Raw genomic sequence first — 13,695 nt, forward strand, 5'->3', positions numbered from 1 at the left:
AATACACTGGGCTATTGTCTCTAATCTGTCCCAGCAATACACTGGGCTATTGTCTCTAATCCGTCCCAGCAATACACTGGGCTATTGTCTCTAATCTGTCCCAGCAATACACTGGGCTATTGGCTGTAATCTGTCCCAGGTCTACACTGGGCTATTGTATCTAATCTGTCCCAGCAATACACTGGGCTATTGTCTCTAATCTGTCCCAGCAATACACTGGGCTATTGTCTCTAATCTGTCCCAACAATACACTGGGCTATTGTCTCTAATCTGTCCCAGCAATACACTGGGCTATTGTCTCTAATCTGTCCCAGCAATACACTGGGCTATTGTCTCTAGACCGCAGAGGAAGAGATCGCAGAGGAAGATACCGCAGAGGAGGAGACCGCAGAGGACGAGACGGCAGAGGACAAGACCGCAGAGGAGGAGACCGCAGAGGACGAGACGGCAGAGGACGAGACGGCAGAGGACGAGACCGCAGAGGAAGAGACCCCAGAGGAGGAGACTGCAGAGGACGAGACCGCAGAGGAAGAGACCCCAGAGGAAGAGACCCCAGAGGAAGAGACCGCAGAGGAAGAGACCGCAGAGGAAGATACCGCAGAGGAAGATACCGCAGAGGAAGATACCGCAGAGGAAGATACCGCAGAGGAGGAGACCGCAGAGGAGGAGACCGCAGAGGAGGAGACCGCAGAGGAGGAGACCGCAGAGGAGGAGACCCCAGAGGAGGAGACCCCAGAGGAGGAGACCGCAGAGGAAGAGACCGCAGAGGAGGAGACCCCAGAGGACAAGACCACAGAGGAAGAGACCGGAGAGGAAGAGACCGCAGAGGAGGAGACCGCAGAGGAAGAGACCGCAGAGGAGGAGACCGCAGAGGAGGAGACCGCAGAGGACAAGACCACAGAGGAAGAGACCGCAGAGGACGAGACCGCAGAGGACGAGACCGCAGAGGAAGAGACCGCAGAGGAAGAGACACCAGAGGAAGATACCGCAGAGGAAGATACCGCAGAGGAAGAGACACCAGAAAAAGAGACCGCAGAGGAAGAGACACCAGAGAAAGAGACCGCAGAGGAAGAGACACCAGAGGAAGAGATCGCAGAGGAAGATACCGCAGAGGAAGAGACACCAGAGGAAGAGACCGCAGAGGAAGAGACCGCAGAGGAAGAGACACCAGAGGAAGATACCGCAGAGGAAGATACCGCAGAGGAAGATACCGCAGAGGAGGAGACCGCAGAGGAGGAGACCGCAGAGGAAGAGACACCAGAGGAGGAGACCGCAGAGGAGGAGATCGCAGAGGAGGAGACCGCAGAGGAGGAGACCGCAGAGGAAGATACCGCAGAGGACGAGATCGCAGAGGAGGAGATCGCAGAGGAGGAGATCGCAGAGGAGGAGACCGCAGAGGAGGAGACCGCAGAGGAGGAGATCGCAGAGGAGGAGACCGCAGAGGAGGAGACCGCAGAGGAGGATACCGCAGAGGAGGATACCGCAGAGGAAGATACCGCAGAGGAAGATACCGCAGAGGAGGAGACCGCAGAGGAAGAGACACCAGAGGAGGAGACCGCAGAGGACGAGATCGCAGAGGACGAGATCGCAGAGGAGGAGACTGCAGAGGAGGAGACTGCAGAGGAGGAGATCGCAGAGGAGGAGACCGCAGAGGAGGAGACCGCAGAGGAGGAGACCGCAGAGGAGGAGACCGCAGAGGAGGAGATCGCAGAGGAGGAGACCGCAGAGGAGGAGACCGCAGAGGAGGAGATCGCAGAGGAGGATACCGCAGAGGAGGAGATCGCAGAGGACGAGACCGCAGAGGACGAGACCGCAGAGGAGGAGACCGCAGAGCAATATGAGATGGGAGTTCCATGTAATGATGGTTCTATATAATACTGTACACTTTCTTGAATTTGTTCTGGATTTGGGGACTGTGAAAAGACCCCTGGTGGCATGTCTGGTGGAATAAATGTGTGTGTGCCAGAGCTGTGTGTAAGTTGACTATGGAAACAATTTGGGATTTTGAACACATGAATGTTTCTTAGAAAAAGAAGAAGTGATGCAGTCAGTCTCTCCTCAACTCTGAGCCAAGAGAGACTGGCAGCATAGTATTAATATCAGTCCTCTGATTACAATGAAGAGCAAGACGTGCTGCTCTGTTCTGGGCCAGCTGCAGCTTAAGTAGGCCTTTCAGCACTCAACCGCAAAACAGGACAATAATGCATAGAAATAGAATGAATATAACTGAGAAATCTTTGACTTACGTTCTATTTCTATGCATTCAATCGTATCCAATAGGCGAAATCCAGATAGATCACTTGAAAAACTGGGCCTTAAACACACTGCCCTCCTAACCCTAACTCTGCTTCATGTTAACTCAGGGTGTTAACTCAGGGTGTTAACTCAGGGTGTTAACTCAGGGTGTTAACTCAGGGTGTTAACTCAGGGTGTTAACTCAGGGTGTTAACTCAGGGTGTTAACTCAGGGTGTTAACTCAGGGTGTTAACCAGGTGCAGTGTGTTTATAACAGGAGTGTGTGAACGTCAAGGTGGCTCTTACCTCTCCGTTTAAGAAGCAGTAGAGAACAGCAACCACAAAGCCCTGGGGAAAGGAAGAACAGAAAGAGCATCAGCTGTCTGTTATAGTCACCCTGACCCTGGGGAGAGTCTGTTACATGAACCCAGTGTACCCTGTTGTTCATAACAAGGCAGGTAGACTAGTGGTTAGAGGAGGGGAGGCAGGTAGCCTAGTGGTTAGAGGAGGGGAGGCAGGTAGCCTAGTGGTTAGAGGAGGGGAGGCAGGTAGCCTAGTGGTTAGAGGAGGGGAGGCAGGTAGCCTAGTGGTTAGAGGAGGGGAGGCAGGTAGACTAGTGGTTAGAGGAGGGGAGGAAGGTGGCCTAGTGGTTAGAGGAGGGGAGGCAGGTAGCCTAGTGGTTAGAGTGTAGGGGAGGCAGGTAGCCTAGTGGTTAGAGGAGGGGAGGCAGGTAGCCTAGTGGTTAGAGGAGGGGAGGCAGGTAACCTAGTGGTTAGAGGAGGGGAGGCAGGTAGCCTAGTGGTTAGAGGAGGGGAGGCAGGTAGCCTAGTGGTTAGAGGAGGGGAGGCAGGTAGCCTAGTGGTCAGAGGAGGGGAGGCAGGTAGCCTAGTGGTTAGAGGAGGGGAGGCAGGTAGCCTAGTGGTTAGAGGAGGGGAGGCAGGTAGCCTAGTGGTTAGAGGAGGGGAGGCAGGTAGCCTAGTGGTTAGAGGAGGGGAGGCAGGTAGCCTAGTGGTTAGAGGAGGGGAGGCAGGTAGCCTAGTGGTTAGAGGAGGGGAGGCAGGTAGCCTAGTGGTTAGAGGAGGGGAGGCAGGTAGCCTAGTGGTTAGAGGGGGAGGCAGGTAGCCTAGTGGTTAGAGGAGGGGAGGCAGGTAGCCTAGTGGTTAGAGGAGGGGAGGCAGGTAGCCTAGTGGTTAGAGGAGGGGAGGCAGGTAGACTAGTGGTTAGAGGAGGGGAGGCAGGTAGCCTAGTGGTTAGAGGAGGGGAGGCAGGTAGCCTAGTGGTTAGAGGGGGGAGGCAGGTAGCCTAGTGGTTAGAGGAGGGGAGGCAGGTAGCCTAGTGGTTAGAGGAGGGGAGGCAGGTAGCCTAGTGGTTAGAGGAGGGGAGGAAGGTAGCCTAGTGGTTAGAGGAGGGGAGGCAGGTAGCCTAGTGGTTAGAGGAGGGGAGGCAGGTAGCCTAGTGGTTAGAGGAGGGGAGGCAGGTAGACTAGTGGTTAGAGGAGGGGAGGCAGGTAGCCTAGTGGTTAGAGGAGGGGAGGCAGGTAGCCTAGTGGTTAGAGGGGGGAGGCAGGTAGCCTAGTGGTTAGAGGAGGGGAGGCAGGTAGCCTAGTGGTTAGAGGAGGGGAGGCAGGTAGCCTAGTGGTTAGAGGAGGGGAGGAAGGTAGCCTAGTGGTTAGAGGAGGGGAGGCAGGTAGCCTAGTGGTTAGAGGAGGGGAGGCAGGTAGCCTAGTGGTTAGAGGAGGGGAGGCAGGTAGCCTAGTGGTTAGAGGAGGGGAGGCAGGTAGACTAGTGGTTAGAGGAGGGGAGGCAGGTAGCCTAGTGGTTAGAGGAGGGGAGGCAGGTAGCCTAGTGGTTAGAGGAGGGGAGGCAGGTAGCCTAGTGGTTAGAGGGGGAGGCAGGTAGCCTAGTGGTTAGAGGAGGGGAGGCAGGTAGCCTAGTGGTTAGAGGAGGGGAGGCAGGTAGCCTAGTGGTTAGAGGGGGAGGCAGGTAGCCTAGTGGTTAGAGGAGGGGAGGCAGGTAGCCTAGTGGTTAGAGGAGGGGAGGCAGGTAGCCTAGTGGTTAGAGGAGGGGAGGCAGGTAGCCTAGTGGTTAGAGGAGGGGAGGCAGGTAGCCTAGTGGTTAGAGGGGGAGGCAGGTAGCCTAGTGGTTAGAGGTGGGGAGGCAGGTAGCCTAGTGGTTAGAGGAGGGGAGGCAGGTAGCCTAGTGGTTAGAGGAGGGGAGGCAGGTAGACTAGTGGTTAGAGGAGGGGAGGCAGGTAGCCTAGTGGTTAGAGGAGGGGAGGCAGGTAGCCTAGTGGTTAGAGGGGGGAGGCAGGTAGCCTAGTGGTTAGAGGAGGGGAGGCAGGTAGCCTAGTGGTTAGAGGAGGGGAGGCAGGTAGCCTAGTGGTTAGAGGAGGGGAGGCAGGTAGCCTAGTGGTTAGAGGAGGGGAGGCAGGTAGCCTAGTGGTTAGAGGAGGGGAGGCAGGTAGCCTAGTGGTTAGAGGGGGAGGCAGGTAGCCTAGTGGTTAGAGGAGGGGAGGCAGGTAGCCTAGTGGTTAGAGGAGGGGAGGCAGGTAGCCTAGTGGTTAGAGGAGGGGAGGCAGGTAGCCTAGTGGTTAGAGGAGGGGAGGCAGGTAGCCTAGTGGTTAGAGGAGGGGAGGCAGGTAGCCTAGTGGTTAGAGGAGGGGAGGCAGGTAGCCTAGTGGTTAGAGGAGGAGAGGCAGGTAGCCTAGTGGTTAGAGGGGGGGAGGCAGGTAGCCTAGTGGTTAGAGTGTAGGGGAGGCAGGTAGCCTAGTGGTTAGAGGAGGGGAGGCAGGTAGCCTAGTGGTTAGAGGAGGGGAGGCAGGTAGACTAGTGGTTAGAGGAGGGGAGGCAGGTAGCCTAGTGGTTAGAGGAGGGGAGGCAGGTAGCCTAGTGGTTAGAGGAGGGGAGGCAGGTAGCCTAGTGGTTAGAGGAGGAGAGGCAGGTAGCCTAGTGGTTAGAGGGGGGGAGGCAGGTAGCCTAGTGGTTAGAGTGTAGGGGAGGCAGGTAGCCTAGTGGTTAGAGGAGGGGAGGCAGGTAGCCTAGTGGTTAGAGGAGGGGAGGCAGGTAGACTAGTGGTTAGAGGAGGGGAGGCAGGTAGCCTAGTGGTTAGAGGAGGGGAGGCAGGTAGCCTAGTGGTTAGAGGAGGGGAGGCAGGTAGCCTAGTGGTTAGAGGAGGGGAGGCAGGTAGCCTAGTGGTTAGAGGAGGGGAGGCAGGTAGCCTAGTGGTTAGAGGAGGGGAGGCAGGTAGCCTAGTGGTTAGAGGAGGGGAGGCAGGTAGCCTAGTGGTTAGAGGAGGGGAGGCAGGTAGCCTAGTGGTTAGAGGAGGGGAGGCAGGTAGCCTAGTGGTTAGAGGGGGAGGCAGGTAGCCTAGTGGTTAGAGGAGGGGAGGCAGGTAGCCTAGTGGTTAGAGGAGGGGAGGCAGGTAGCCTAGTGGTTAGAGGAGGGCAGGCAGGTAGCCTAGTGGTTAGAGGAGGGGAGGCAGGTAGCCTAGTGGTTAGAGGAGGGGAGGCAGGTAGCCTAGTGGTTAGAGGAGGGGAGGCAGGTAGCCTAGTGGTTAGAGGAGGGGAGGCAGGTAGCCTAGTGGTTAGAGGAGGGGAGGGAGGTAGCCTAGTGGTTAGAGGAGGGGAGGCAGGTAGCCTAGTGGTTAGAGGGGGAGGCAGGTAGCCTAGTGGTTAGAGGAGGGGAGGCAGGTAGCCTAGTGGTTAGAGGAGGGGAGGCAGGTAGCCTAGTGGTTAGAGGAGGGGAGGCAGGTAGCCTAGTGGTTAGAGGAGGGCAGGCAGGTAGCCTAGTGGTTAGAGGAGGGGAGGCAGGTAGCCTAGTGGTTAGAGGAGGGGAGGCAGGTAGCCTAGTGGTTAGAGGAGGGGAGGCAGGTAGCCTAGTGGTTAGAGGAGGGGAGGCAGGTAGCCTAGTGGTTAGAGGAGGGGAGGCAGGTAGACTAGTGGTTAGAGGAGGGGAGGAAGGTGGCCTAGTGGTTAGAGGAGGGGAGGCAGGTAGCCTAGTGGTTAGAGGAGGGGAGGCAGGTAACCTAGTGGTTAGAGGAGGGGAGGCAGGTAGCCTAGTGGTTAGAGGAGGGGAGGCAGGTAGCCTAGTGGTTAGAGGAGGGGAGGCAGGTAGCCTAGTGGTTAGAGGAGGGGAGGCAGGTAGACTAGTGGTTAGAGGAGGGGAGGAAGGTGGCCTAGTGGTTAGAGGAGGGGAGGCAGGTAGCCTAGTGGTTAGAGGAGGGGAGGCAGGTAGCCTAGTGGTTAGAGGAGGGGAGGCAGGTAGCCTAGTGGTTAGAGGAGGGGAGGCAGGTAGCCTAGTGGTTAGAGGAGGGGAGGCAGGTAGCCTAGTGGTTAGAGGAGGGGAGGCAGGTAGCCTAGTGGTTAGAGGAGGGGAGGCAGGTAGCCTAGTGGTTAGAGGGGGAGGCAGGTAGCCTAGTGGTTAGAGGAGGGGAGGCAGGTAGCCTAGTGGTTAGAGGAGGGGAGGCAGGTAGCCTAGTGGTTAGAGGAGGGCAGGCAGGTAGCCTAGTGGTTAGAGGAGGGGAGGCAGGTAGCCTAGTGGTTAGAGGAGGGGAGGCAGGTAGCCTAGTGGTTAGAGGAGGGGAGGCAGGTAGCCTAGTGGTTAGAGGAGGGGAGGCAGGTAGCCTAGTGGTTAGAGGAGGGGAGGCAGGTAGCCTAGTGGTTAGAGGAGGGGAGGCAGGTAGCCTAGTGGTTAGAGGGGGAGGCAGGTAGCCTAGTGGTTAGAGGAGGGGAGGCAGGTAGCCTAGTGGTTAGAGGAGGGGAGGCAGGTAGCCTAGTGGTTAGAGGAGGGGAGGCAGGTAGCCTAGTGGTTAGAGGAGGGCAGGCAGGTAGCCTAGTGGTTAGAGGAGGGGAGGCAGGTAGCCTAGTGGTTAGAGGAGGGGAGGCAGGTAGCCTAGTGATTAGAGGAGGGGAGGCAGGTAGCCTAGTGGTTAGAGGAGGGGAGGCAGGTAGCCTAGTGGTTAGAGGAGGGGAGGCAGGTAGACTAGTGGTTAGAGGAGGGGAGGAAGGTGGCCTAGTGGTTAGAGGAGGGGAGGCAGGTAGCCTAGTGGTTAGAGGAGGGGAGGCAGGTAACCTAGTGGTTAGAGGAGGGGAGGCAGGTAGCCTAGTGGTTAGAGGAGGGGAGGCAGGTAGCCTAGTGGTTAGAGGAGGGGAGGCAGGTAGCCTAGTGGTTAGAGGAGGGGAGGCAGGTAGACTAGTGGTTAGAGGAGGGGAGGAAGGTGGCCTAGTGGTTAGAGGAGGGGAGGCAGGTAGCCTAGTGGTTAGAGTGTAGGGGAGGCAGGTAGCCTAGTGGTTAGAGGAGGGGAGGCAGGTAGACTAGTGGTTAGAGGAGGGGAGGCAGGTAGCCTAGTGGTTAGAGGAGGGGAGGAAGGTAGCCTAGTGGTTAGAGGAGGGGAGGCAGGTAGCCTAGTGGTTAGAGGAGGGGAGGCAGGTAGCCTAGTGGTTAGAGGAGGGGAGGCAGGTAGCCTAGTGGTTAGAGGAGGGGAGGCAGGTAGCCTAGTGGTTAGAGGAGGGGAGGCAGGTAGCCTAGTGGTTAGAGGAGGGGAGGCAGGTAGCCTAGTGGTTAGAGGAGGGGAGGCAGGTAGCCTAGTGGTTAGAGGAGGGGAGGCAGGTAGCCTAGTGGTTAGAGGAGGGGAGGCAGGTAGCCTAGTGGTTAGAGGAGGGGAGGCAGGTAGCCTAGTGGTTAGAGGAGGGGAGGCAGGTAGCCTAGTGGTTAGAGGAGGGGAGGCAGGTAGCCTAGTGGTTAGAGGAGGGGAGGCAGGTAGCCTAGTGGTTAGAGGAGGGGAGGCAGGTAGCCTAGTGGTTAGAGGAGGGGAGGCAGGTAGCCTAGTGGTTAGAGGAGGGGAGGCAGGTAGCCTAGTGGTTAGAGGAGGGGAGGCAGGTAGCCTAGTGGTTAGAGGAGGGGAGGCAGGTAGCCTAGTGGTTAGAGGAGGGGAGGCAGGTAGCCTAGTGGTTAGAGGAGGGGAGGCAGGTAGCCTAGTGGTTAGAGGAGGGGAGGCAGGTAGCCTAGTGGTTAGAGGAGGGGAGGCAGGTAGCCTAGTGGTTAGAGGAGGGGAGGCAGGTAGCCTAGTGGTTAGAGGAGGGGAGGCAGGTAGCCTAGTGGTTAGAGGAGGGGAGGCAGGTAGCCTAGTGGTTAGAGGAGGGGAGGCAGGTAGCCTAGTGGTTAGAGGAGGGGAGGCAGGTAGCCTAGTGGTTAGAGGAGGGGAGGCAGGTAGCCTAGTGGTTAGAGGAGGGGAGGCAGGTAGCCTAGTGGTTAGAGGAGGGGAGGCAGGTAGCCTAGTGGTTAGAGGAGGGGAGGCAGGTAGCCTAGTGGTTAGAGGAGGGGAGGCAGGTAGCCTAGTGGTTAGAGGAGGGGAGGCAGGTAGCCTAGTGGTTAGAGGAGGGGAGGCAGGTAGCCTAGTGGTTAGAGGAGGGGAGGCAGGTAGCCTAGTGGTTAGAGGAGGGGAGGCAGGTAGCCTAGTGGTTAGAGGAGGGGAGGCAGGTAGCCTAGTGGTTAGAGGAGGGGAGGCAGGTAGCCTAGTGGTTAGAGGAGGGGAGGCAGGTAGCCTAGTGGTTAGAGGAGGGGAGGCAGGTAGCCTAGTGGTTAGAGGAGGGGAGGCAGGTAGCCTAGTGGTTAGAGGAGGGGAGGCAGGTAGCCTAGTGGTTAGAGGAGGGGAGGCAGGTAGCCTAGTGGTTAGAGGAGGGGAGGCAGGTAGCCTAGTGGTTAGAGGAGGGGAGGCAGGTAGCCTAGTGGTTAGAGGGGGGAGGCAGGTAGCCTAGTGGTTAGAGGAGGGGAGGCAGGTAGCCTAGTGGTTAGAGGAGGGGAGGCAGGTAGCCTAGTGGTTAGAGGAGGGGAGGCAGGTAGCCTAGTGGTTAGAGGAGGGGAGGCAGGTAGCCTAGTGGTTAGAGGAGGGGAGGCAGGTAGCCTAGTGGTTAGAGGAGGGGAGGCAGGTAGCCTAGTGGTTAGAGGAGGGGAGGCAGGTAGCCTAGTGGTTAGAGGAGGGGAGGCAGGTAGCCTAGTGGTTAGAGGAGGGGAGGCAGGTAGCCTAGTGGTTAGAGGAGGGGAGGCAGGTAGCCTAGTGGTTAGAGGAGGGGAGGCAGGTAGCCTAGTGGTTAGAGGAGGGGAGGCAGGTAGCCTAGTGGTTAGAGGAGGGGAGGCAGGTAGCCTAGTGGTTAGAGGAGGGGAGGCAGGTAGCCTAGTGGTTAGAGGAGGGGAGGCAGGTAGCCTAGTGGTTAGAGGAGGGGAGGCAGGTAGCCTAGTGGTTAGAGGAGGGGAGGCAGGTAGCCTAGTGGTTAGAGGAGGGGAGGCAGGTAGCCTAGTGGTTAGAGGAGGGGAGGCAGGTAGCCTAGTGGTTAGAGGGGGGAGGCAGGTAGCCTAGTGGTTAGAGGAGGGGAGGCAGGTAGCCTAGTGGTTAGAGGAGGGGAGGCAGGTAGCCTAGTGGTTAGAGGAGGGGAGGCAGGTAGCCTAGTGGTTAGAGGAGGGGAGGCAGGTAGCCTAGTGGTTAGAGGAGGGGAGGCAGGTAGCCTAGTGGTTAGAGGAGGGGAGGCAGGTAGCCTAGTGGTTAGAGGAGGGGAGGCAGGTAGCCTAGTGGTTAGAGGAGGGGAGGCAGGTAGCCTAGTGGTTAGAGGAGGGGAGGCAGGTAGCCTAGTGGTTAGAGGAGGGGAGGCAGGTAGCCTAGTGGTTAGAGGAGGGGAGGCAGGTAGCCTAGTGGTTAGAGGAGGGGAGGCAGGTAGCCTAGTGGTTAGAGGAGGGGAGGCAGGTAGCCTAGTGGTTAGAGGAGGGGAGGCAGGTAGCCTAGTGGTTAGAGGAGGGGAGGCAGGTAGCCTAGTGGTTAGAGGAGGGGAGGCAGGTAGCCTAGTGGTTAGAGGAGGGGAGGCAGGTAGCCTAGTGGTTAGAGGAGGGGAGGCAGGTAGCCTAGTGGTTAGAGGAGGGGAGGCAGGTAGCCTAGTGGTTAGAGGAGGGGAGGCAGGTAGCCTAGTGGTTAGAGGAGGGGAGGCAGGTAGCCTAGTGGTTAGAGGAGGGGAGGCAGGTAGCCTAGTGGTTAGAGGAGGGGAGGCAGGTAGCCTAGTGGTTAGAGGAGGGGAGGCAGGTAGCCTAGTGGTTAGAGGAGGGGAGGCAGGTAGCCTAGTGGTTAGAGGAGGGGAGGCAGGTAGCCTAGTGGTTAGAGGAGGGGAGGCAGGTAGCCTAGTGGTTAGAGGAGGGGAGGCAGGTAGCCTAGTGGTTAGAGGAGGGGAGGCAGGTAGCCTAGTGGTTAGAGGAGGGGAGGCAGGTAGCCTAGTGGTTAGAGGAGGGGAGGCAGGTAGCCTAGTGGTTAGAGGAGGGGAGGCAGGTAGCCTAGTGGTTAGAGGAGGGGAGGCAGGTAGCCTAGTGGTTAGAGGAGGGGAGGCAGGTAGCCTAGTGGTTAGAGGAGGGGAGGCAGGTAGCCTAGTGGTTAGAGGAGGGGAGGCAGGTAGCCTAGTGGTTAGAGGAGGGGAGGCAGGTAGCCTAGTGGTTAGAGGAGGGGAGGCAGGTAGCCTAGTGGTTAGAGGAGGGGAGGCAGGTAGCCTAGTGGTTAGAGGAGGGGAGGCAGGTAGCCTAGTGGTTAGAGGAGGGGAGGCAGGTAGCCTAGTGGTTAGAGGAGGGGAGGCAGGTAGCCTAGTGGTTAGAGGAGGGGAGGCAGGTAGCCTAGTGGTTAGAGGAGGGGAGGCAGGTAGCCTAGTGGTTAGAGGAGGGGAGGCAGGTAGCCTAGTGGTTAGAGGAGGGGAGGCAGGTAGCCTAGTGGTTAGAGGAGGGGAGGCAGGTAGCCTAGTGGTTAGAGGAGGGGAGGCAGGTAGCCTAGTGGTTAGAGGAGGGGAGGCAGGTAGCCTAGTGGTTAGAGGAGGGGAGGCAGGTAGCCTAGTGGTTAGAGGAGGGGAGGCAGGTAGCCTAGTGGTTAGAGGAGGGGAGGCAGGTAGCCTAGTGGTTAGAGGAGGGGAGGCAGGTAGCCTAGTGGTTAGAGGAGGGGAGGCAGGTAGCCTAGTGGTTAGAGGAGGGGAGGCAGGTAGCCTAGTGGTTAGAGGAGGGGAGGCAGGTAGCCTAGTGGTTAGAGGAGGGGAGGCAGGTAGCCTAGTGGTTAGAGGAGGGGAGGCAGGTAGCCTAGTGGTTAGAGGAGGGGAGGCAGGTAGCCTAGTGGTTAGAGGAGGGGAGGCAGGTAGCCTAGTGGTTAGAGGAGGGGAGGCAGGTAGCCTAGTGGTTAGAGGAGGGGAGGCAGGTAGCCTAGTGGTTAGAGGAGGGGAGGCAGGTAGCCTAGTGGTTAGAGGAGGGGAGGCAGGTAGCCTAGTGGTTAGAGGAGGGGAGGCAGGTAGCCTAGTGGTTAGAGGAGGGGAGGCAGGTAGCCTAGTGGTTAGAGGAGGGGAGGCAGGTAGCCTAGTGGTTAGAGGAGGGGAGGCAGGTAGCCTAGTGGTTAGAGGAGGGGAGGCAGGTAGCCTAGTGGTTAGAGGAGGGGAGGCAGGTAGCCTAGTGGTTAGAGGAGGGGAGGCAGGTAGCCTAGTGGTTAGAGGAGGGGAGGCAGGTAGCCTAGTGGTTAGAGGAGGGGAGGCAGGTAGCCTAGTGGTTAGAGGAGGGGAGGCAGGTAGCCTAGTGGTTAGAGGAGGGGAGGCAGGTAGCCTAGTGGTTAGAGGAGGGGAGGCAGGTAGCCTAGTGGTTAGAGGAGGGGAGGCAGGTAGCCTAGTGGTTAGAGGAGGGGAGGCAGGTAGCCTAGTGGTTAGAGGAGGGGAGGCAGGTAGCCTAGTGGTTAGAGGAGGGGAGGCAGGTAGCCTAGTGGTTAGAGGAGGGGAGGCAGGTAGCCTAGTGGTTAGAGGAGGGGAGGCAGGTAGCCTAGTGGTTAGAGGAGGGGAGGCAGGTAGCCTAGTGGTTAGAGGAGGGGAGGCAGGTAGCCTAGTGGTTAGAGGAGGGGAGGCAGGTAGCCTAGTGGTTAGAGGAGGGGAGGCAGGTAGCCTAGTGGTTAGAGGAGGGGAGGCAGGTAGCCTAGTGGTTAGAGGAGGGGAGGCAGGTAGCCTAGTGGTTAGAGGAGGGGAGGCAGGTAGCCTAGTGGTTAGAGGAGGGGAGGCAGGTAGCCTAGTGGTTAGAGGAGGGGAGGCAGGTAGCCTAGTGGTTAGAGGAGGGGAGGCAGGTAGCCTAGTGGTTAGAGGAGGGGAGGCAGGTAGCCTAGTGGTTAGAGGAGGGGAGGCAGGTAGCCTAGTGGTTAGAGGAGGGGAGGCAGGTAGCCTAGTGGTTAGAGGAGGGGAGGCAGGTAGCCTAGTGGTTAGAGGAGGGGAGGCAGGTAGCCTAGTGGTTAGAGGAGGGGAGGCAGGTAGCCTAGTGGTTAGAGGAGGGGAGGCAGGTAGCCTAGTGGTTAGAGGAGGGGAGGCAGGTAGCCTAGTGGTTAGAGGAGGGGAGGCAGGTAGCCTAGTGGTTAGAGGAGGGGAGGCAGGTAGCCTAGTGGTTAGAGGAGGGGAGGCAGGTAGCCTAGTGGTTAGAGGAGGGGAGGCAGGTAGCCTAGTGGTTAGAGGAGGGGAGGCAGGTAGCCTAGTGGTTAGAGGAGGGGAGGCAGGTAGCCTAGTGGTTAGAGGAGGGGAGGCAGGTAGCCTAGTGGTTAGAGGAGGGGAGGCAGGTAGCCTAGTGGTTAGAGGAGGGGAGGCAGGTAGCCTAGTGGTTAGAGGAGGGGAGGCAGGTAGCCTAGTGGTTAGAGGAGGGGAGGCAGGTAGCCTAGTGGTTAGAGGAGGGGAGGCAGGTAGCCTAGTGGTTAGAGGAGGGGAGGCAGGTAGCCTAGTGGTTAGAGGAGGGGAGGCAGGTAGCCTAGTGGTTAGAGGAGGGGAGGCAGGTAGCCTAGTGGTTAGAGGAGGGGAGGCAGGTAGCCTAGTGGTTAGAGGAGGGGAGGCAGGTAGCCTAGTGGTTAGAGGAGGGGAGGCAGGTAGCCTAGTGGTTAGAGGAGGGGAGGCAGGTAGCCTAGTGGTTAGAGGAGGGGAGGCAGGTAGCCTAGTGGTTAGAGGAGGGGAGGCAGGTAGCCTAGTGGTTAGAGGAGGGGAGGCAGGTAGCCTAGTGGTTAGAGGAGGGGAGGCAGGTAGCCTAGTGGTTAGAGGAGGGGAGGCAGGTAGCCTAGTGGTTAGAGGAGGGGAGGCAGGTAGCCTAGTGGTTAGAGGAGGGGAGGCAGGTAGCCTAGTGGTTAGAGGAGGGGAGGCAGGTAGCCTAGTGGTTAGAGGAGGGGAGGCAGGTAGCCTAGTGGTTAGAGGAGGGGAGGCAGGTAGCCTAGTGGTTAGAGGAGGGGAGGCAGGTAGCCTAGTGGTTAGAGGAGGGGAGGCAGGTAGCCTAGTGGTTAGAGGAGGGGAGGCAGGTAGCCTAGTGGTTAGAGGAGGGGAGGCAGGTAGCCTAGTGGTTAGAGGAGGGGAGGCAGGTAGCCTAGTGGTTAGAGGAGGGGAGGCAGGTAGCCTAGTGGTTAGAGGAGGGGAGGCAGGTAGCCTAGTGGTTAGAGGAGGGGAGGCAGGTAGCCT

The 13,695-nt window shown here is 58.5% G+C and overlaps 1 protein-coding gene across 2 annotated transcripts in view; it reads right to left on the reverse strand.

The window, feature by feature from the left end:
• Positions 1-13,695, reverse strand: part of vipr1b (vasoactive intestinal peptide receptor 1b) — a 351,937-nt gene that overhangs the window by 12,129 nt on the left and 326,113 nt on the right. For both annotated transcript variants that reach the window (XM_055928148.1, XM_055928149.1), the window contains exon 12: positions 2,542-2,583. In XM_055928148.1, the coding sequence (XP_055784123.1) occupies positions 2,542-2,583 (42 nt within the window). The remainder of the gene's footprint in view (positions 1-2,541; positions 2,584-13,695) is intronic.

Source organism: Salvelinus fontinalis, chromosome 7 (genome assembly GCF_029448725.1).
Source record: "Salvelinus fontinalis isolate EN_2023a chromosome 7, ASM2944872v1, whole genome shotgun sequence".
NCBI lineage: Eukaryota > Metazoa > Chordata > Actinopteri > Salmoniformes > Salmonidae > Salvelinus > Salvelinus fontinalis.